The sequence below is a fragment of the Hemiscyllium ocellatum genome, chromosome 5, assembly GCF_020745735.1.
Source record: "Hemiscyllium ocellatum isolate sHemOce1 chromosome 5, sHemOce1.pat.X.cur, whole genome shotgun sequence".
In the NCBI taxonomy this organism is placed as follows: Eukaryota; Metazoa; Chordata; class Chondrichthyes; order Orectolobiformes; family Hemiscylliidae; genus Hemiscyllium; species Hemiscyllium ocellatum.
In genome coordinates this window covers 82,494,193-82,517,731 of record NC_083405.1, presented here as the reverse complement: position 1 = coordinate 82,517,731, position 23,539 = coordinate 82,494,193, and the positions used below count along the sequence as shown (strand labels likewise).

Below are 23,539 nucleotides of genomic sequence, written 5' to 3'. Positions count from 1 at the left end.
TTATGTTGCGAAAAATTATGTATATAGTTTAGATTTTATAGTGTGGCATTTAAAATCATGTGACCTGGTGAAGTAAAACCTGGTGCAACTTTTGGGATGTTTAAATAATTTGTGTTTTTCCCTCATCATCTAAATGAACAGATATTTGCTTTCTGAAAAGAAGGTTTGCATTAAAAAAGCATCAGTTATAAATAATCATACGCATTAGCTGAACGCACAATTGGTGTGATATATGCTTTAAGGTATTTTCTTGAACTCGAGAGTGTGGTGCTGGAAAAGCACAGCAGATCAGGCAGCATCCAAGGACCAGAGAATTGATGTTTCGGGCAAAAGCCTTTCATCAGGAATGAGGCTGTGAGCCTCTGGGGCTGAGAGATAAATGGAAGGGGGAAGGTAGCTGAGAGTGTGATAGGTGGATGAAGGTGGGGGTAATGGTGATAGGTCGGAGGGGAGGGTGGAACGGAAGGAAGATGGACAGGTAGGACAGGTCATGAGGGCAACTTGAAGGTTGGAACTGGATTAAGGTGGGGGGAGGGGAAATGAGGAAACTGGTGAAGTCTACATTGATGCCGTGTGATTGAAGGGTCCCAAGGCGGACGATGAGGCATTCTTCCTCCAGGCATCAAGTGGTTAGGGAGTGGTGATGGAGAAGGCCCATGACCTGTATGTCCTTGGCAGAGTGGTACGGTGAGTTGAAGTGTTCAGCCAAAGGTGGTGGGGTTGGTTGGCGAGGGTGTCCCAGAGATGTTCTCTGAAACACTCTGCAAGTAGGTATCCTGTCACCCCAATGTAGAGGAGACCGCATCGGGAGCAACAGATACAGTAAATGACATGTGTGGAAGTGCAGGTAAAACTCTGATATATATGGAAGGCTCCTTTGGGGCCTTGGATGGAGGTGAAGGGGAAGGTGTGGCGCAGGTTTTGCAATTCCTGCGGTGGCAGAAGGTGCCGGGAGGGGAGGGTAGGTTTGTGAAGGGCGTGGACCTGACAAGGGAGTCATGGAGGGAATGGTCTTTACTGAAGGTGGATAGGGGTGGGGAGGGAAATATATCTCTGGTGTTGGGGTCTGTTTGTAGGTGGTGGAAATGGCAAAGGATGATGCGCTGTACGTGGAGTTTGTTGGCTGGAATGTTAGGACCAGGGAGGTTCTGTCCTTGTTGCGGTTGGAGGCGTAGGGTTGAGGTGTGGGAAGTGAATGAGATACGCTGGAGGGAATCCTCAACTGCATGGTGCGCTGGGACTGCCTAACGACTCAGACCAATAATTTGAAGTATGAAAAGGAAGAGATTTATGATGTCAAGGTAGAGATTCAGAGCTGCAAATATATACTCCTCAGGGCTCAGACTGTATCTGTGCTTTCCTCCCAGCATTAATTGAGTGTCAACCACCAGGTACTAAAAGAGAAATAGAAAGAAATGTTTATGTTCATAATTAAAATACGTTAAATGTGATGAGATAAATGTAACTTGGCAGGAGTTCCATCAATTGGCTATGACACTATTGCAAGGGACTAATACGCTCCTGCAAAATTTCAGTCATACCATATTTTGTTTTAATAACAAAATAACATTTTTTAGCTCCTTATCAATTACTTTTGGATGGAGGCTTTACGCTCCCTACCTCTGAGCTAGAAGCTCCACATTCAAGTCCTGGCCATGACTTGTTGGTCATAGAAGAGAATTCATGATCTGCCTATGACTCCTTTCACCACTTCCCCACTATTCCCCAAAGATAAAAACAGTATGCATGCAAAATTACATAAAATGAATTATGTTTGGTGCTGCAATTATTACATCGATGAAATTGGTGATTACTCCAAATGAACCTTATTCAACCAACAGCAATAGAGCTGAATGATCAGTTTGTCCTTGCTCTAATTGTTTGGGTAAGATAATGGAAGAATTCTTTGCTGTTCTTCAAATAGTAAGTGGGATTTTTACCATTCACTCAATGAAGCAGACAAGATTTGTATCAATGGACTCCAGTCTGGAAAGGGCCAACCTGAGTAAAAGGAAATTGATGCTCATCTATCCCAGACCTCTGTGCTTGAATAAATCAAATCAGGTTTCCAACCACCAAATCAAAGCAGTCTAAGTTCTGTGTAACTGTGACAAAGACAAACTGTCCTTCCTCTTCTTTCTCACCATTTGTGCCTTCAACAAAGCTAACATTATCTTCTTCCTTTTTTGTCCAGTGTTGTAAAGCTGATGTGTTCCATTCTTATCCAACTCATAGCCAGAGAATCAGATGCAATACCTTCATGTTATGCTTCTGTGCCACTACCTCTGATGTTTCCCAGAGGCCTCTGTTCCTCTCTCTCATTTCCTCCCTACATGTTAGCTCTTATGATATCATCACAAAACACAGTATTAGTCTCCACATATATTCCACAAATCCCAGCTCTACTTCACCACTGCCTTTCTCAATCCCTCCATTGTCAGTTGGCTTGTCCAACATCCAATAACTGGATGAGCAGAAATGATCTATTAACTATTGGAAAGTTAAAACCGTCGTCAGTGGTCTCACTAGAAACTCTATTCCCTAATCATTGACATCATCCCTCTCCCTCACAACTGTCTGAAGTTGAACCAAATTGTTCACAAGCATGACTTCATATTATGAGATTAGCTTTCAACTGCATAGCTGCACCATCACTAAAGCATCACTAAAGTTGCATCTCTGTAACATCACCCACCTCCACGCTTGCATCAGCTCATGTGCTGCTGAAGTTGTCATGCATGCCTTCATTACTTCTCAACTTGAATATTCTCATGCCCTCCAGGCTGCTCTCCCACATTCCCCCTTCCTTAAACATGAAATTATCCAAAGTTCTGCTGCCTGTGTCTTTACTCTCGAGTAGTGTTCTCATAAATATACACTAGCTCCTTGCTAAGTTTTAATGTATTCATTGATGTTTTCAATAGCCTCTTTTCCGCTCTCCATCTCTAATCTCCTCCAGGACCATAACATTCCAAAGAAACTTTGATTCTCCAATTCTATTTTCCTGAGTATTCCTGATCTAATTGCTCCACTATTTGTCTGCCAAGTCCATAAGGTTTAGAATTCCTTCCTTACCTCAATTCCCTACTTTAGGATACACCTTAAGATCTGCCTTTTTCACCAAACCTTTTCAATTTGCCCTTACATCTCCCTATATCATGGAATCATTGAGCTGTACAGCATGGAAACAAACCCTTTGGCCCAACTTGTCCATAAGACAATAAGACATATGACTGTAAGTAAGGCCATTCGGCCCATCAAGTCCACTCCGCCATTCAATATGGCTGATGGGCATTTCAACTCCACTTACCTGCACTCTCCCCGTAGCTCTTAATTCCTTGCGAGATCAAGAATTTATCAATCTCTGCCTTGAAGGCATTTAACATCCCGGCCTCCACTGTGCTCTGTGGCAATGAATTCCACAGGTCCACCACTCTCTGGCTAAAGAAATGTCTCCTCCTTTCCGTTCTACATTGACCCCCCCTAATTCTAAGGCTGCACCCACGGGTCTTAGTCTCCCCATCTGACAGAAACAAATTCCCAGCGTCCATCCTTTCTAAGCCATGCATTATCTTGTAAGTTCCTGTTAGATCTCCCCTCAATCTTCTAAACTCTAATGAACACAATCCCAGGATCCTCAGCCATTTATCATATGTTAGGCCTATCATTCCCAGGATCATCTATGTGAATCTCCGCTGGACCATGCTCCAGTTCCAGTATGTCCTTCCTGGGATGTGGGGTCCAAAATTGGACACAGTATTCTAAATGGGGCCTAACTAGAGCTTTATGAAGTCTCAGAAACACATTGCTGCTTTTATATTCCAATCCTCTTGAGATAAATGACAACATTACATTTGCTTTCGTAACCACGGACTCAACCTGCAAGTCAACCTTTAGAGAATCTTGGACTAGCAATCCCAAATTCCCTTGTAGTTTGGCATAATGAATTTTCTCACTGTTTAAAAAATAGTCCATGCCTGTGTTCTTTGTTCCAAAGTGCAAGACCTCGCATTTACTTAGGGTGAATTTCATCAGCCATTTCCTGGACCACTCTCCTAATCTGTCTAAATCTTTCTGCAGTCTCCCCACCTCCTCAGAATTACCTGTCTGTCTGCCTAACTTCGTATCATCGGTGAACTTCACCAGAATGCCCCCAGTCCCTCATCCAGATCATTAATATATTAAGTGAACAGCTGCAGCCCCAACACTGAACCCTGCGGGACACCACTTGTCACTAGCTGCCATTCTGAAAAAGAACCTTTTATCCCAACTCTCTGCCTTCTGTCAGACAGCCAATCCTTCATCCATGCCAGTAACTCATCTCGAACACCATGGGCCCTCACCTTACTCAGCAGCCTCCTGTGAGGCACCTTATCAAAGGCCTTTTGGAAGTCTAGATAGACTACATCCACTGGGTTTCCCTGGTCTTACCTAACTATTACATCTCCAAAGAATTCTTACAGGTTTGTCAGGTATGACTTCCCCTTACTAAATCCATGCTGACTTTTTAAAATCCGATCCTACACTTCCAAGAATTTAGAAATCTCATCCTTAACGATGGATTCTTGAATTTTACCTTCAACCGAAGTTAGGCTAATTGGCCTATAATTTTCCATCCTTTCTTGAACAAGCGGGTTACAACAGCAATTTTCCAATCATTTGAGACTTTCCTTGACTCCATTGATTTTTGAAAGATTACAACCAATGCCTCCGTTATTTCCTCAGCCACCTCCCTCAGAACTCTAGGATTTAGCTCATTGGGGCCAGGAGATTTATCAATTTTTAGAACTTTCAGCTTTTCTGGCACTTGCTGTTTTGTAATGGCTACCATAATCAAAACTGTCCCCTGACTCTCCTTAATTGTTGGGATATTACTCATGTCTTCCACTGTGAAGACTGACACAAAGTACTTATTAAGTTCTTCAGCTATTTCCTTATCGCCCATCACTAGCCTTCCTGCATGAATTTGGAGCAGCCCAATTTCTACTTTTGCCTCTCATATGTTTCTTATGTATTGAAATAAACTTTTACTATCATTTCTAATATTACTGGCTAGTTTACCTTCATATTTGATCATCTCCTTCCTTACTTCTGTTTTTGTTATCCTCGGTTTGTTTTTGTAGCCTTCCCAATCTTCTGATTTCTCAGTGCTCTTGTCCACTTTATAGCCTCTCTCTTTTTCTTTGATATGTTTCCTGACTTCCTTTGTCAGCCATGGCTGTCCAATCTCCACACCCCCCACCCCGGATAATCTTTCTTTGGGACGAACCTCTGTACTATGTCCTCAATTGCACCCAGAAACTCCTGCCATTGTTACCCTGCTGTCTTCTCCACTAGGCTCTGCTTCCAGTCGATTTTTGTCAGTTCCTCTCTCATGCCCCTGTAATTACCTTTATTTAACTGTAACACCATTATCTCCAATTTTGCCTTCTCTCTTTCAAACTGCAGACTGAACTCAACCATATTATGATCACTGCTTCCTAAGTGTTCCCTTCCTTTAATATAAAGTCTGGCTCATTACATAGCACTAAGTCCAGAATAGCCTGCTCCCTTGTGGGCTCCATCACAAGCAGTTCCAAAAGGCCATCCTGTAAGCATTCCAAGAATTCCCTTTCTTTGGATCCACCGGCAATATTATTCACCCAGTCCATTTGCATATTGAAGTCCCTCATGATCACCGTGACCTTGCCTTTCTGACATGCCCTATCTATTTCCTGGTACATCTTGCGTCCCAGGTCCTGACCACTGCTGGGAGGTCTGTACATAACTCCCATTATGGTTTTTTCACCTTTGTGGTTTCTAAACTCCACCCACACAGACTTTACATCATCTGGCCCTATGTCATTCAGTGCCATAGATTTGATTTCATTCTTAACTAACAACTCAACCCCACTCCCTCTGCCCACCTCCTTGTCTTTTCAATAACTTTGTAAATTCTTGGATGTTTAACTACCAGTCCTGAACCCCTACAATCATGTCTCCGTGATGCCTACAACATCATAACCATTCATGATGATTTGCACCGTTAATTCATCTACATTGTAACAAAAACTATTAGCATTCAGGTAAATGCCAGTTTTCTTATCCTCATGATTTCCAACATCCCTAGTAATTTCTCCTCAGTTGTCCTTCCTTTTTGCTTCATTCCTAGGCTGCCTTGAACTTAAGCCCTGCACACATGCTAACCGGCTGTTTATCTTTCTACTTGACTCCATACTCCCTGTTGCTTTCCCTTTCCCTTCCCCCCAACTCACAAGTTTAATGTCCTAGTGACCACCCTATTTATCCTTTTCACCAGAACACTGGTTCCAGATCGGTTCAGGTGGAGACCGTCCCATTGGTACAGATTCCACCCCCTCTTCCAAAACTGATGCCAATGTCCCATGAAATGGAATTCCTCTTTCCCACACCAATCTCTTAGCCATGTGTTTACTTCCCTAATTTTCTTATCGCTATGTCAATTAGCACGTGGCTCAGGCAGTAATCCAGAAATTATGACCCTTGAGGACCTGTATTTCAATTTCCTCCCAAGTGCTTGATACTCCCCAAACAGGTCCTCCTTCCTAACCTTGCCTATGTGGTTAGTGCCAACGTGGACCACACAACTGGTTCTTCTCCCTCCTGCTCCAATATCCTTTCAAGCCAACAGAGATGTCCTGCACCCTGCCTCCACGCAGGCAACACACCATGCGGGGCTCCCGATCCAGCTTGCATAGGATACTATCTGTCCCCCTAATTATAAAATCCCCTCCAACAACTACTTGTCCTTTTGTTCCCCCTCTTGAATGGCCTTCTGCACCATGGTAAAGTGTTCAGCTGGCTCAACCTGTCCACAGCCCTTTTCCTCATCCATACAGAGGGCACAGATCTCATACCTGTTGAACAAGGTCAAGGGCTGAGGCTCCTCCAGTTCTGAACTCGGCATCCCTCTACCTGCCTCACTTACAGTCACATCCAGTTGTTCCTGATCACTAACTGAATTTGAATTACTTAATCTAGCGGGTATGACTGTCTCCTGAAACAAAGCGTCCAGGTAACTCTCCCCCTCTCAGATGTGCCGCAGTGTTTGAAGCTCAGATTCCAGATCATCAACTCTGATCCGGAGTTCTTCCAGCAACCAACACTTGTTGCAGATGTGGTCACTGCCATTCACAATGGGATCAGCCAGCTCCCACATCATACAGCTACAGCACATCACCTGTCCAGCTATCTCTACTTATTTAATTAATCTATACAAAATTTATGAGTTAAATAATTTCTAGAACTTCTCTATGGTCTTATTCAGCTAACCAACTAATACTAAACTTTTAATCAATCACACAATACTCAAGAAATATCAATTGAAACGACTTACCTTAGCAACATACGAGAGTCCTTTTATTTGGTTAGATGAGGAAGGCGGATGGGAGACATAACATACTATATACCCAACAGTCCTCTATGCCTCATTGTGACCCTTCCCCCTGCTGCTCCTTTAAAAGCCTCACTTTCCCAGCAGTCCCATGTCCATTCCTACTCAGTGTTCACTCTGCCAAGGTAAGTTTTTATATTTTAAATTTACCTTCCCGTCGGGCCTCTGGTCCTCACTGTCACTCCTCCCACTCCAACTGCCGCCGAAAAAATCAAGAACACTGAACTCCCAAGGTAGGCGTTGATATTTTAAAGTTACCTTCCTGTCGAGCCTCTGGTCCTCACTGTCGCTCCTCCCACTCCAACAGCCATTGAAAATATTCCGCCAAAGAAAACACCCTTCCTTGTCCATGCCGTCCAGATATCCTAAATTAATTTAATCCCATTTGCTAACATTTAGCCCATATCCCTCTAACCTCTTGCTATTCATACAGCCATCTAGATGCTTTTTAAATGTTGTAATTGTACCAGCCTCTGCCACTTCTTTCGGCAGTTCATTCCATATACACACCACCCTCTGCATGAAAACTTTGCCCCTTAGGTCCCTTTTCAAGCTTTCCCTTCCCACTTTAAGATTCTAGTTTTAGACTCCACTACCCTGGGGAAAAGACCTTGGCTATTCATTCCATCTATACACCCCATGATTTTATGAACTTCTATACGGTCACACCTTAGCCTCCAACTCTCTAGGGAAAAATAGCCCCAGCCTATTCAGCCTCTGCCTCTAGCTCAAACACTCCAACCTTCACAATATCCTTGTAAGTCTTTTCTGAACCCTTTCAAGTTTCACAACATCCTATAGCAGGGAGACCAGAATTGCACGCAGTATTCCAAAAGTGACCTAACCAATGGTCTGTACAGCCATAATATAATATCCGAACTCCTATACTCAATGCACTGACCAATAAAGGCAAGCACCTCCTTCGCTATCCTGTCTAACTGCAACTGTACGTTCAAGGAACTATGAACCTGCATTCCAAGGTATCTTTGTTCAGCAACTCTAAGTCCTGGCTTGACTTGCCTTTCCAAAATGCAGCACCTCATATTTATCCAAATTAAACTCCATCTGCCACTCCTGGGTCCATTAGCCCATCTGATCAAGGTCCCATTATACTCTGAGGTAACCATCTTGGCTATGGGGTTTGGTGTTTTTTCTGGAACCCTGTGAAATACCATGGAATGTTTAATTCTGCTGCAAATGCTACATAAATGTCAGTTGTTGAATGTGATGAATTTGACAAGAGCGTAGCTCTCAATTGAGGTCAAGTGGAATATTTATCGAGCATATTGCTGAACAGATAAGTGTATTCCTAAGATTAAGCAAAGGTTCAAGAAACATAACATTAAATGTTATGTGGTGGTATGGTGGCTCAGTGGTTAGCACTGCTGCCTCACAGTGCCAGGGACCAGGGTTCGATCCCAATCTCAGGCCACTGTCTATGTGGAGTTTGCACATTCTCCCTGTGTCTGTGTGGGTTTACACCGGTTTCTTTCCACAATCCAAAGATGTGCAGGTCAGGTGAATTAGCCTTGCTAAACTGCTCATTGTGTTAGGTGCATTACTTAGGGGTAAGTATAGGGTAGGGGATGGGTCTGGGTGGGTTGCTCTTTGGAGGGTCGGTGTGGACCTGTTGGGCCAAATGGATCGTTTCTACACTGTAGCTAATCTAATCTAAACTAGAAATAATAATAATCATAGTTAATAGGTAAATGCAGCACTATTCAACAGTGTTTGATCAACAGCATTACAGAAATACTTCACTGCATGTTACAGATGGAAGCAACAGTTATTTAACCAATTTATTAGGAAAGCTTACGGAACATATGTAGGATTGTGATCTGAAGAGACAAGACGCAAAAAATACTTACAATAGAGAAGACCAATGTTCCTAAGGAGGCATAAACGATATGGAGCCACTGTAAGAATAATTTTAATTTTTAAACTGATAAGCTTTCTCTGAATACCATGGTTCATTACTCAGTATAGTTGGTCAGTATACTGCACAAATCCAATAATAGAGCCAGAGAGGTTTCTTCTAATGGATAATTTTACAACTTTGCATGTACAGTGGCCTGTCAGGATTCTATGAATCAGTGTGGAAGCAGGCAGCTCTGGAGCACACCGGAAGTGTGTGTGTAGAGGTTTTTGGGAAGTTGTGATGTATCAACATTGTTAGGATCACTGACAGTTGTGTTCATTTCCCAATATGTGTTAGTGATCACTTTGCGATCAGAGAGCAAATTGGTTACCATTATTCATTATTCAAAAGTACAAACTTTAAACTTCTGTGTTTCAATTTTGTGCTTATAGTGTTGATCAAATTGTCGGGTTAAATCTATATTCAAATCTCAATTGGATTAAACATCTTCCTTTATAACCTGCTCTCCATGGTGGTTCAATTGCAGGAGGCCAACGTGATAACTAATTCTTTGTTTATTTTCTTTGGATCCTCTCCAACATATTTTTGATGATAGGCTAGGCAGCATTGTACTCAAAATATCTGAAATATAATTATGTTGGATTGCAATTGCTCAACTTCACAAATAATCAAAATATCTCCTATATAAGTAACCATATATTGATTGGATTCTTTCATCAAATGGTCAATACAAAACACAAATCCACTTGCTATGTCATTACCTAACAGAGAGCGAGGTGTTCATCTTATCATTTACCTGTTTCCTATTCATATGTAGGTTATGATCACCATATAAATTCAGCTACTGTTTCATAGCATATCTTATTCAGTCTAGATTCCTTCAAATAGTTGTAAAACTGAGGTGGAATAAGTACTTGATAGAACCATTTCTGGAACCTTCCCCTCCCCTCCCCCAAACACACACACACTGACATTATTAGGAATGCAGGAACAGTCTATTCTGTCCATCAAGCTGCCCTGCCTTGTCACTTAATTTGATCATGGCTGCTCAACTCTTCGGTGCTTTCTGTCCACACTATTTGCATAACCTTTAGCCACATTGATAATCAACCTGAACTTTAAATATACTCAAAGACTGGCTTTCCGTAGCTCTCTGGAGTGGAGAATTCCAAAGATTCACAACCCTCCAACTAAAAAAAACTCATCTGTCCTAAGTAGTGTCCCCCTTATTTTTAAATTGTACCTCCTGTTTGTAGACTCCTGATTCAGGGGCAGCATTTTACCTGCATCCACAATATCTACCCATTTAAGCATTTTGTAAGTTTCAATAAGATCGTCTCTCATTCTTCAAAGCTCTGAAGAATATGGCCCCAGTTTACCCAATCTTTCTTATTGCGACATTCCTGCCATCACTTGGTAAAATTTGTTGATTTTTGTTGTTGCATTCCCTCTATGGCAACAATATCTTTCCTGAGATAAGAAGATCAAAACTGCACACAGTACTCTGGTGAAGACTAACCAGGTTCCGTGCAATTTGAAACAAGACTTCACTATTTCTGTACTCAAATTCTCTCGGGCTAACATTCCATGAGCTTTCCTAATCACTTTCTGCACCTACATGTCAACTTTCAGTGATTTATTCACAAAGGCACGTGTCCCTTTGTACATCTACATTTTCCACCCTCCTATCATTTAAAAAAATATCCAGCATATCTGTTTTGCACATAAATTTACATTTTCCCACATTATAGTCTGTCATGTTCTGGACCAATCACTAAGTTTGTCAAAACCCTCCTGAAAACATTTTACATCTTCACAACATACAATCCTGCTTAGCTTTGTGTCATCAACATTGGAAAAGTTACATTTGGTCCCCACATCCAAATCCTTTCTGTATATATTATTAGCATTATCAATGACTGATCCTTGCAGTACCAGACTAGGCACAGTCTGCTAAAATGAAAACAACCTATTCATTCCTATTCTCTGTTTTATGTTTGTTAGCTAGTCCTTTATCCATGCCAGCCAGTACACTAACTCCTATACAATATACTTTAATTTCGATAAGCTGCCTCCTGTGTGGGACCTTCCCAATGCCTTTTGAAAATTTAATATACTTCATTTATCAATTCCCATTATCAGTTTTGCAATTTAACATTTTACTTTAAATATCTTCCACTTCCCCTCTTGCTAGGAAATGTGAGGTTATGTGTATGAAGGGGGGTAGGAAATAAATGGTGGGAAGAGTGGAATGGAAACAAAAAAGTGACAAATAATTTAAAATAGATGGGAATAGATAAACAATTTAAAATAATGGAAATTGGGGGAAACTATGTGTGAAAATCGAATGAAAGATAGGATAACTTGAACATAACTTGTTCATGATTATTAGAATATGATTGTTTTCAAATGACTATACTAAACTGGATAATATTACCTCAGCACGACCAATTGAGAAATATTTTTAGTATTTACATATGTTCCTTTCAGACAGTAAAAATAGGTGTTTGATATGAAACTTCAACATATTCAGCACATTTGTCATATTTAGCCCTTTACAAGAAATGATTGAAGACATAGTTTTACATTTTTTAAAATTAAACTTCACAATGTAATTAGAAGTTTAAAAAAAACTTACAAATGATTGTATTATGGCACATAGAATTCCAAATGCTATTAAAACCAATAGCACCACGAATAAAATTCCACTTAATGTTGTAAAGTCCCACTGAAAAAATAAAGATTTTAACTATTTAGATTTCAGCAGTGAGCTGTTTAATATTAGAAGACATTGGGTATAGTATTGTAAGTGGTACCTTGGTTTGCAGAGAAAATAGTGTTAGTCCTAGTGACACAAATGTAGTTGCACCAACGGCCCACATTACTGCATCAGCACCATAAAAACTAAGCAGGATTAGAAACAAAAGAATTAAATGATTCAAGTTAAAATTGCATCCATATGTTTGTTTAATGTTGCATAAAGGGTGTAATTTAAGCAAAATACCTGTAAAGACTTACACTGAAACAGCTCCCAACAGCAAGCCTTCCAAAGTTGTCTGAAAGTGAAAGGAGTTTCACATCATGAATTTATTTTCTGAAGGATTTAAATCAAAATTAATGTTTTTTATGCCATCTGAAGGACATCATGTCTGCCAATATTACAGGCACTGAATCTTGCAATTTAGTGGCAACCTGTGTCAGAAGTTGAACAGATCTGTGACATGGACTGCAAGTTTTAGGAACTCAGTGTGACCATTAGAGGAAAACAGTCATACCATCAAGAAGCTCTTTAGTAAGATAATGAAATGAGACAAAATGGAAGATGAGAGACATAGAAACTGAACAATAATACATCCCAGAATTTACACTATTTGTAATTAATTTCCACAGTTGTGCAACCACTATTAAAAAGATTGCAACTTTGCTTTTATCTGCTCTCAAGGACTTTTTAGTGGTGTAAAATGCTACTTCCCAAACTTTTCTCAAAGGTGATCCCATTTTGAGACTTGAAAATTATTGCTACCCCTCAGTGAAAAATGTGTGAGGGCATTGGGAGTGAGAAAATCAATGGGGGAGCAGAAGACCTGAGAGAATGGGGGGAGAGATCCCAATATTTCAACTTATGACCCACTTGGTGTCCTGACAACCCCCACTTTGGGAAGCCGCGGGGTAAGACATACATCGCAGTGATGCACTCAACATTGGACCATCCAAAGAAACACATGCTAACTGTTAGAGATGAATGAGCAGACAAGCAACTATGGGAGTCAAACACTTAACCCTGTGTTTAGATCAATGGTCCTATTGTGGACTCCAGAGAGACTAAATTAATATTTCACTGTGTGTAATATTTAAAATACTAATTAATTTATACCACAACTTACAAATAATATAAGAAGCATGAAGTTCCATGGAGCTTTACGTCGAACACCATCGCAGCAAGACAAGGTAATGATTAAAATTAAGATGGCAGGACTGCAACAGAGAGAGAGAGGCACTTCAGAGATACTGGAAATAAGTGACAAATAACTGACAGAACTTGTTCAAAGATACTTACAACAAAGCGTATGTAAACCAATAAGTTTGGGTTACCCATACATTCAGGGTTGGCCTGGTAAGCAAAACAAGGAGATATATAATCAATAGACAGTCTAGATTTTCTCCACCAAGTGTATGCTGTAAATATATTAAAATTATTCAATGTAGCAACAGCAATAATAAAATAGAAGTAAAAATGAAACAGAAAAAGTGAGATCTTGGAACAGTACCAGTTATAGACAGCAACTGCACTGAGAACAGATAAAGTAATGTTCAAGATGTGGGTTCTACATCATTCTTTTACATGGTGAAAGAACAAAGGACAACAAGGATAAGAGCAAAGATGTGCACAGGGAAAAGTATAAAATAACATGTAACGTGCTTAACAGCAGAATGAGCTGATTAAGTAAAACAGCTATTTGCATGAGGCAATAGGAGGTATGAAAAATTCAAGGAAATTTAAAAGATCACAAAACACAGAATGGATGTTGAAAACTTAAAGGAATAGTGAATGAGAAGGTAGAACAGAAGACAAAGAGGAACAGACTCAAGTGTTCCAAAAAGGAAATGTTTTGTCACTGCAAGCATGATTTGAAATTGCTGGAAAAGCTCAGCAGGTCTGGCAGTGTCTGTGGAAAGAAATCAAAGTTAACCTTTCGGATCGAGTGACCCTCTGAATTGATGGTAATTAGGAACATGTCAGTTTATATGCAGATGATAGGGTGGATAGAAGGGATAAGGAGTGAACAATAGGTGGGGATAGAGACCAAAAAGAGAGAAGAAAGGTTGGACAGACAAAGGAGTGGATAATGATCTGGCTGGGAGAGTGAACAGTCATTAATGGGGACTATTAATGGCTAACATGGGTTGTGTGTAAGAGCAGACTATGTGATAATGAGGCCTGATGTTTTGGGTTTGGGGAGAGTTCAAGCCCTAAATTTATTAAACTTGATATTGCATCCAGGAGGTCCCCAAGCTAAAATGAGGTGCTGATAACCACCAAAGGGCCCCATTAATAGCTACATCATTATCCAAACCTTTGTTTGTCCAACTGTTGTTCTCTCTTTTTGGGCTCTATTTCCATCGATTATTTATTCCTTACCTGCCTTCCCCACTCCACCCCACCCTATTGTCTGCATATAGACTGATATTTTCTTGGCTACCAACAGTTCTGAGGAAGGGTCACTCGATCCGAAATGTTGATTCTGATTTCTGTCCATAGATGGTGCAGAACCTGCTGAGCTTTTCCAGCAATTTTTGCTTTTGTTTCTAATTTACAGCATCCGCAGTTCTTTTGGTTTTTAATTCAGCTTGATCTTGTGCTCATCTGCTGTGCTCTCAAAACTATTCACATTTCCAGTGGGGGTCTTTATGATAAATACATAAGATTTGCCTAAACGTGAATTCTAATTGAGTCAGTACCCAGAATAAATGTTGAAAAAAGAAATGTCTAATGCAATTTAAACGAAGAACACTCATACGAACAAAACATACTTTATCAAGATAGAAATGCAGCCACAAAGATCTTAGGGACAGCAACAACTTGTTAATGGGTCAGTCCAAAACCATATCTTATCTGTGGCTTAGCTTTTGTGAGCAAAAACCTGGAAAGCTAGGAGTAAGTGTCATGTCATATTAAGGTGCTGGAGATTCGTTGATCTGGATGCCATCTCAGTATCAACATGACTAGATAAGGGGATGGATATAAAACTCAACTTTACCTGAGGGAGGAGGAGAGCTTCTTCAAGGTAGGCATCCTTGCAAGAAGATTTGCAATAGGTTAAGATCAACTAGAAAAAAGTGAGGACTGCAGATGCTGGAGACCAGAGTTGAAGAATGGTGCTGGAAAATCTTCAGGAAGGTAAGGGCTTATGTCCAAAACGTCGATTCTCCTGCTCCTCGGGTGCTGCCTGGCCTGCTGTGTTTTTCCAGCACCACATTTTTCAACTCTGGTCTCCAACATCTGCAGTCCTAACTTTCTCCGAGTTGATCTTAACTTTACCTGCCACTCTTTAATCAATAGTATTGGGTGATTTTGATGAAAATTAAGGATTTAGAAGATGGAGCTTTTGACACTAAAAGTTCTGCATGTTTTCGTCCTTAGTTTAGACCTCAGTTACTTTAAACATCATTGTAATAGAGAGATTTCCTAATATTTCAAGAAAGGTATCCAGGTCCCAGCTGAAGGTAGAAATGGACAAGTAAGACCTGGCTTGATAAGGTTTAACTTTTCTTTGAGTTTATTGTGGCGATCAGTCACTGAAAGGGCTGTCAATGTACTTTTAATGAAAGGACAGAAAAGTTTGTCACATAAAAGGAGAACACAAATGATATTATGACGAACAGCAATTATCTGAAACAAGCCCATTGCAAATATCAGAAAGAAATAAAGATTCAACACTTCTGCCCCAGCAATAACCTCATAGATTTGAGAAATTCATTGAAGGATCACCCCGTCTTCGCGCTGAAGTTTCTTGTTCAGATGGTACGGCAGCAGTTGGTTTCTATTCAATATACTTCTGCGTTTAATCAATAGCATTCTTTAAATTTAATACATTTTACATACATTTTTAAACAAAATGCTTACTCAGCTGACATTATTTAATATGGGTTCTTTTACCTCATGTCATCAAACAAACTTGTAGGATATCTTCCTCTCTGTCATCTCCATAGCCTACTGTTTCTGGATTTCTTCCAGCACCTCTGGATATTTTAACGCAGCCCTGACTGTTTTGACCACTATTAATGGTCACAGCATTTCGGCTTTTAAGGATTTTTTTCTTGCTGAAGCAATCGACTTCTGGATCCCCTCTTTCTTTTGGTGGTTTTTAAAACTCAAGTCAGCAAACACCAGTGCAATTACCTCCTCAATGGGCTTGCGGCTGATTCACGGAAGTCACATGATTTTTTCTTTAGGAATGTTTATCTTTAATTCACTGTTCGAAATGTCTTTTTGACCTTTACAGAACAGGAAACTAAAATCCATTTTCCTTTTCATTTGAACCTGAGTTACCAAATAATAATAACATTATTAATTTTCACCATAAAATCCAATCTGTAATTAATGGAGAAGGGTGCATCTTCAACAGAGGGAATGGATCTTTTCCTTCAATCATGGGACATAGACCTTGCTGGCTGGGCCAGCATTTATTGTTCCTCCCTAGTTGCCTTTGAGAAGGTGATAGTGAACTGCTTCCTTGAACTACTGCAGTCTATGTGCTGTAGACCCACAATGCCTTTAAGGTGGGAATTCCAGGATTTTGACGTAATGATAGTGCAGGAACAGCAATATATTTCCAAGTCAAGATGGTGAGTGGCTTGGACAGGAACTTGCAAGTGGTGATATTCCTGTTTACCTGCTGCCCTTGTCCTTCTGGATGGAAGTGTTCGTGAGTTGGGAAGGGGCTGCCTCAGGATCTTTTGAGAATTTCTACGTTGCATCTTGTAGATTGTACACACTGCTGCTACAGTGTGTCAGTGGTGTATGGACTGGATACTTATGGAACTGGTGCCAAACAAGCAAACTGCTTTTTCCTGGATTGTATCATGCTTTTTGTCTCTTGCAAGATTGTGTGACCAGATCAGTCAAGTATAGGTGTATTAGTCATATATACATGTTTCCCTGAGGTCAAGGGAGTTGTTCCAGAAATAGTTAACAGTGCAAAAGGTGAATTCATCCAAGAGAAGAGGATTCAGGAGGAACAGAAATGTACTTCAACCGATGTGGTGATGAAACACATTGATATTAGATTACTTACTTACAGTGTGGAAACAGGCTCTTCGGCCCAACAAGTCCACACCGACCCTCTGAAGAGCAACCCACCCAGACCCATTCCCCTACATTTACCCCCCGCCCCCCCCGCCCCCCACCTAACACTACGGGCAATTTAGCATGGCCAATTCACCTAACCTGCACATCTTTAGATATCTCTGAGTTCTGTCACATCCTCCCAGCAGAAGGCTAGATACCAATTCGTGCATTTAAGCACATACAGGTGAAACCATGACAAACTGAAGTGTCTTTGCAATGTTGATGATTTATTTCATCGAGTAATTATATCTCCTACTTTGCACACTCAATGGCTTGAACCTTCTAATTTGAGTTGGAATTCCTGTTTCCCAATCAGATCACTCAAAAGGTTGTCCACTTGCCCCTTTTCAGGAGATCTCTTGCTGAATCTCTGAGGCAGGACGTTTTGTCACTGAATCAGCCCAGCGAACCATGCAGACAGCAGCAGAGTGGATTAACACTGAAAACACATTCCTTTTAGGGCACTATCTGCCATTTTTCATGGTTACATGACAGCTACTGAGGGAAGGGGAGCGTGTACGGTAAGAGAGTGACAAGGGTTAGGGTTGGGGAAGGGTGACAGGTGAATGGAGGGATAGGCTGGCAGATAAGTGAGGCAGTAGAGTTCCAGAGGGTGGGTATTAGGATGCCAGGTGGGTGAGATGCAGGGGCCAGAGGATGTGGATGGTCATATGCAAAGTGCATGGATTAGGGGCAAAAAAAAATAGGTTTTTAGGGATGTTGATTGGATGTTGACAGGGAATGTTTGTGTCCATAGAGGTTGGGGATATGTTAGGGGTCAATTTGGGGTTGGAGGGTGTTTATCGATTGGTCACATGTCCATAGGCACAGGTGTTGGGTGCCAGGGTGTGGGGGTCTGGTTGGGTTGTGGCCAGTAGAAAGGAGGGGTAAGGAGTTGTCAGGGGATTTGTTCAGGGCTTGTGTCTGTGGAGCCATGGTCACTGGAGTGTGAGCAACTTTCAGATTTCTGTTTTGAGGAAGGCGGTTGAATGTAAAGCAGAATCAATGTGAGTATTTGGAGGGTGCAGTACTATAATTAGTCTGGTATTAGATTAGGGTTTAATCACTATCTTTTCCTGAGTAACTATTAAATAAGGCATAACCCTCCAAAGTCTCCATTCTGACTCAGAGTCAGTGACTTTTTCAGATGTTTCCAAATGCAGGGTAATGGTATATCGGATGTTCAAATATCCTGGGTAATTATTACATAATCAGTGTCCCAGAACTTCTGAGCCATGTCACTAAATAGTCAAAGACTGGAGGATCTGGATTATTGTTTCAATTAATAATTCTGAAACTAAGAAACATAAAGACATAAAGATGTGCAACACAGAAACAGACCCTTCAGTCTAACCCGTCCATGCTGACCAGTTATTCTAACCTAATTTAGGTCCATTTGCCAGCACTTGGCCCTTATCCCTCTAAACCCTTCCTATGTATATACCCATCCAGATGCCTCTTAAATGTTGTAATTGTACCAGCCTCCACTACTTCCTCTGGCAGCTCATTCCAAACAGACACAACCCTCTGTGTGAAAAAGTTGCCCCTTAGGTCCCTTTTATATCTTTCCCCTCTCACCCTAAACCTATACCTCTAGATCTGGAGTCCCATACCTGAGGGAAAATACTTTGTGTATTTATTCTAACCATGCCCCTCATGATTTTATAAACCTCTATAAGGTCACCCCTCAGCCTTTGATGCTCCAGGGAAAACAGCCCCAGCCTGTTCAGCTTCTCCCTATAGCTCAACTCCTCCAACCCTGGCCACATCCTTGTAAATCCTTTCTGAACCCTTTCAGGTTTTACAACATCCTTCTGATAGGAAGGAGACTAGAAATGCATGTGCAATATTGCAAAAATGGCCTAACCAATGTCCTGTACAGCCACAACATGAACTCTCAACTCCTGTACCCAATACTCTGACCAATAAAGGAAAGCATACTAAATGCCTTCTTCACTATCACATCTACTTGCAACTCTACTTCCAAGGAACTATGAACCTGCACTTCTGTTCAGCAACCCTCCCTCGGACCTTACCATTAAGTGTCTAACTCCTGCTAAAATTTGCTTTCCCAAAATGCAGCACCTTGCATTTATCTAAAATAAACTCCATCTGCCACTCCTCAGCCCATTGGCCCAACTGATCAAGATCCCGTTTTACGCTGAGGTAGCCTTATTCGCTTTCTGCTACAACTCCAATTTTGTATAATCTGCAAACTTACTATACCTCCTATGTTCACATCCAAATCATTTGTATAAATGATGAAAAGTAGTGGACCCAGCACTGATTCTTGTGGCACTCCACTGGTCACAGGCCTTCAGTCTGTAAAACAACCCTCCACCACAACCCTCTGTCTTCTATCTTCGAGTCAGTTCTGTATCCAAATGGCTAGTTCTCCCTGTATTCCATGAGATCTAACCTTGCAAACCAATCTCCCATGGGGAACCTTGTCGAATGCCTTACTGAAGCCCATATAGATCGCTCTGCCATCATCAATCCTCTTTGTTACTTCTTCAAAAAACTCAATCATGTTTGTGAGATATGATTTCCCACGCACAAAACCATGTTGCCTATCTCTAATCAGTCCTTGCCTTTCCAAACATATGTAAGTTCTATCCCTCAGGATTCCCTCTAACAACTGGCCTGCCACTGACATCAGGCTCACTGGTCTATAATTCCCTGGCTTTTCCTTACCAACTCTTTTAAACAGTGGCACCACGTTAGTCAACCTCCATACTTCTGGCACCTCATCTGTAACTATTGATGATACAAATATCTCAGTAAGAGGCCCAGCAATCACTTCCCTAGTTTCCCACAGAGTTCTAGGGTACACCTGATCAGGACTTGCGGACCTATCCACTTTTATGCATTTCAAGACATCCAGCATTTCCTCCTCTGTAATGTGAACATTTTTCACGATACCACCATCTATTTCCCTACATTCTATATATTCCATGTCCTTCACCACAGTAAACACTGATGCAAAATAGTCATTTAATATCTTCCCCATCTCCTGCAGCTCCACACATAGGTTGCCTTGCTGATCTTTGAGGGGCCCTATTCTCTCCCTAGCTACCCTTTTGTCCTTAATGTATTTATAAAACCCTTGGATTATCCTCAACTCTACTTGCCAAAGCTATCTCATGTCCACTTTTTGCCCTCCTGATTTCCCTCTTTACTGCCTTTATACTCTTTTAAGGATTCAATTGATCTATTCTGTCTATACCTGACATATGCTTCTTTCTTTTTCTTAACCAAACCCTCAATTTCTTGAGTTATCCAGCATTCCCTATACCTACCAGTCTTTCCTTTCACCCTAACAGGAATATACTTTCTCTGGATTCTCGTTATCTCATTTCTGAAGGCTTCCCATTTTCCAGCCATCCCTTTACCTGCGAACATCTTTCCCCAATCAGCTTTCGAAAGTTCTTTCCTAATACCGTCAAAATTAGCCTTTCTCCAATTTAGAACTTCAATTTTTATATTCGGTCTATCTTTTCCCATCACTATTTTAAAACTAATAGCATTAAGGTCGCTGTCCTCAAAGTGCTCCCCCACTGACACCTCAGTCACCTGCCCTGCCTTATTCCCAAGAGTAGGTCAAGTTTTGCACCTTCTCTAGTAGGTACATCCACATACTGAATCAGAAAATTTCTTGTACACATTTAAGAAATTCCTCTCCATCTAAACCCTGAACACTATGGCAGTCCCAGTCTATGTTTGGAAAGTTAAAATCCCCTACCATAATCACCCTTTTACTCTTACAGAAAACGGAAATCTCCTTATACATTTGTTCCTCAATTTCCCGCTGACTATTCTAGAATCTTACTAGAATCCCTATAGAATCCCTACAGTGTGCAAACAGGCCCTTCGGCCCAACAAGTCCACACTGATCTCCGAAGAGTAACCCACCCAGACCCATTCCACTACCTTATTATCCTATATTTACCCTGACTAATGCACCTAATCTATACATTCCTGAACACTATGGGTAATTTAGCATGGCCAATTCACCTAACCTGCACATCTTTGGATTGTGGGAGGAAACCGGTGCAACCAGAGGGAACCCACACAGACACGGGGAGAATGTGCAAACTCCACACAGACAGTTACCTGAGGCTGGAATCAAACTCGCGTCCCTGGTGCTGTGAGGCAGCAGTGCTATCCACTGAGCCACCATGCCTCCCCATGGTATTAGAGCATCTATAATACAATCCCAATAAGGTGATCATCCCTTTCTTATTTCTCAGTTCCACCCAAATGACTTCCCTGGAAGTATTCCCAGGAATATCCTTCCTAAGTACAACTCGAATGTTATCCCTTATCAAAAATGCCACTCCCCCTCCTCCCTTGCCTCCCTTTCTGTCCTTCCTACAGCATGTGTATCCTGGAACATTAAACTGCCAGTCCTGTCCATCCCTGAGCCACATTTCTGTAATTTCTATAATATCTCAGTCCCATGTTCTTAATCATGCCCTGCTTTCATCTGCCTTCCCTATTAGGCCTCTTGTTGCTAACTCTGACATTTACTTTGATTATGGGTAAGAGAGGCTTAATGGAATCATTCAGTATTTTACGTTGGTAATTCATGATTGGTAATGTAAATATAATATATTCCCATCCAGTTGATGTAAGATAATTTTGCAAGTGTAATTTACATAGCATATACATTCTTGTAAAAGTTGACCCCATGACTGTGGCCCAGAAAATTAGTCCCAGTGTACTTTTGGTCATTGTACAGTGATCAGGAGCAGTGTGACTTAGAATTATGGAGTCATGGAGATGTACAGCATGGAAACAGACTCTTCGGTCCAACTTGCCCATACCGATCAGGTAACCAAATTAATCTAGTCCCATTTGCCTGCATTTGGCCCATATCTCTCTAAACCCTTCCTATTTGTATACCCATCCAGATGTCTTTTAAATGTTATAATTGTACCAGCCTCCACCACTTCCTCTGGCAACTCATTTCACACAAGCACTACTCGCTGTGTGAAAAAGTTGCCCCTTAGGTCCTTTTTAAATCTTTCCCCTCTCACCTTAAACCTATGCCCTCTAGTTTTGGACTCCCTGACACCGGGGAAAAGACCTTGGCTATTCAGCCTATCCATGCCCTCATGATTATATTGACTTCTATAACATCACCTGTCAGCCTCCAAGGCTCCTAGGAAGATAGCCCTAGCCTATTCAGCCTCTCCCTATGCTCCAATCCTAGCAATATCTTGTAAATCTTTTCTGAACCCTTTCAAGTTTCACAACATCCTTCCTCACGCGGACCAGAATTGCACACAATTTTCCAAAAAAACTGAACAATAAAGGCAAGCATACCAAATGTCTTTTTCACTATCCTACCTATCTGGAACTCCACTTGCAATGAGCTATGAACCTGCACTCCAAGGTCTCTTTATTCAGTGACACTCTCCAGGACCTTACAAGTAAGCTTCATTTTCTTTCCAACATCAAGGACAGAGGCCTGTGGGAAGGTAAATTTTAAAAGACATAAAAGCTTACTTCAAGAGTTCAGCGTTCTTCATTTTATTTCTGTGGCAGTTGGAGTGGGAGGAGCGACAGTGGGGACCAAGGCCTGACAGGAAGGTAAATTTTTTAAAATATAGAGGTTTGCCTCCTGTATAGGCAGAGCGCACACTGACCAGGAGTAGACACAGGACTGCTGGGTAAGTGAGGCTTTATATTCGGATGGTTGTTTTACCCAAAACACTACTTGGGTGGTGTCTCCCATCATCCTCCTCCTCTAACCAAATAAAAAAGGTTCTGTGCGCCGATTGGTAAGGTGACTGGTTTCTATACTTTTTTTTAGTTTTTCAGTAGTTTAGAATAGTGTGAATGGAGGTTAGGGCCGTTGAATGTTCCTCCTGCAGAATGTGGGAGGTAAGGGTCACTCCTACTGTCTTTGCTGACTGCATCTATGGGAAGTGCACCCAACTCCAGCTCCTTGAAAACCGCGTTAAGGAACTGGAGCTGGATGAACTTTGGATCATTCAGGAGGCAGAGGGGGTTATAGAGAGGAGTTACAGAGAGGTAGTCACACCTCATGGAAAAGAAGAAGGTAGATGGGTTACCGTCAGGGGCAGAAAGGGAACTGGCAGGCAGTGCATGGATCCTGTGTGGCTGTTCCCCTCAACAGCAAGTATATCATTTTGGACGCTGTTGGGAGGATGACTTACGGGGTAAGCAATGAGGCACAGATACCTGGCACAGAGTCTGGCCCTTTTGCTCAGAAGGGAAGGGGAAGAGGAGCAGAGCATTAGTCATTGGGGACTCCATAGTTAGGGGGACAGATAGGCGGTTCTGTGGGAATGAGAAAGATTCACGGTTGGTGTACTGTTTCCCAGGTGCCAGAGTTCATGGTGTCTCTGATCGTGTTTTAGGGATCCTTGAG

At 41.4% G+C, this 23,539-nt stretch overlaps 1 protein-coding gene across 1 annotated transcript in view; it reads right to left on the bottom strand.

Moving 5' to 3' along the window:
- Nucleotides 1-1,244: 1,244 nt before the first annotated feature.
- The window catches only part of zgc:110410 (uncharacterized protein LOC553618 homolog), a 32,809-nt gene continuing 10,514 nt past the window's right edge, over nucleotides 1,245-23,539 (bottom strand). Inside the window, exons 3-9 of the mRNA XM_060825700.1 lie at nucleotides 13,348-13,401; nucleotides 13,175-13,265; nucleotides 12,309-12,346; nucleotides 12,107-12,194; nucleotides 11,929-12,018; nucleotides 9,280-9,327; nucleotides 1,245-1,394 (exon numbers count right to left, since the gene is read on the bottom strand). Of these exons, the coding sequence (XP_060681683.1) occupies nucleotides 1,245-1,394; nucleotides 9,280-9,327; nucleotides 11,929-12,018; nucleotides 12,107-12,194; nucleotides 12,309-12,346; nucleotides 13,175-13,265; nucleotides 13,348-13,401 (559 nt within the window). The remainder of the gene's footprint in view (nucleotides 1,395-9,279; nucleotides 9,328-11,928; nucleotides 12,019-12,106; nucleotides 12,195-12,308; nucleotides 12,347-13,174; nucleotides 13,266-13,347; nucleotides 13,402-23,539) is intronic.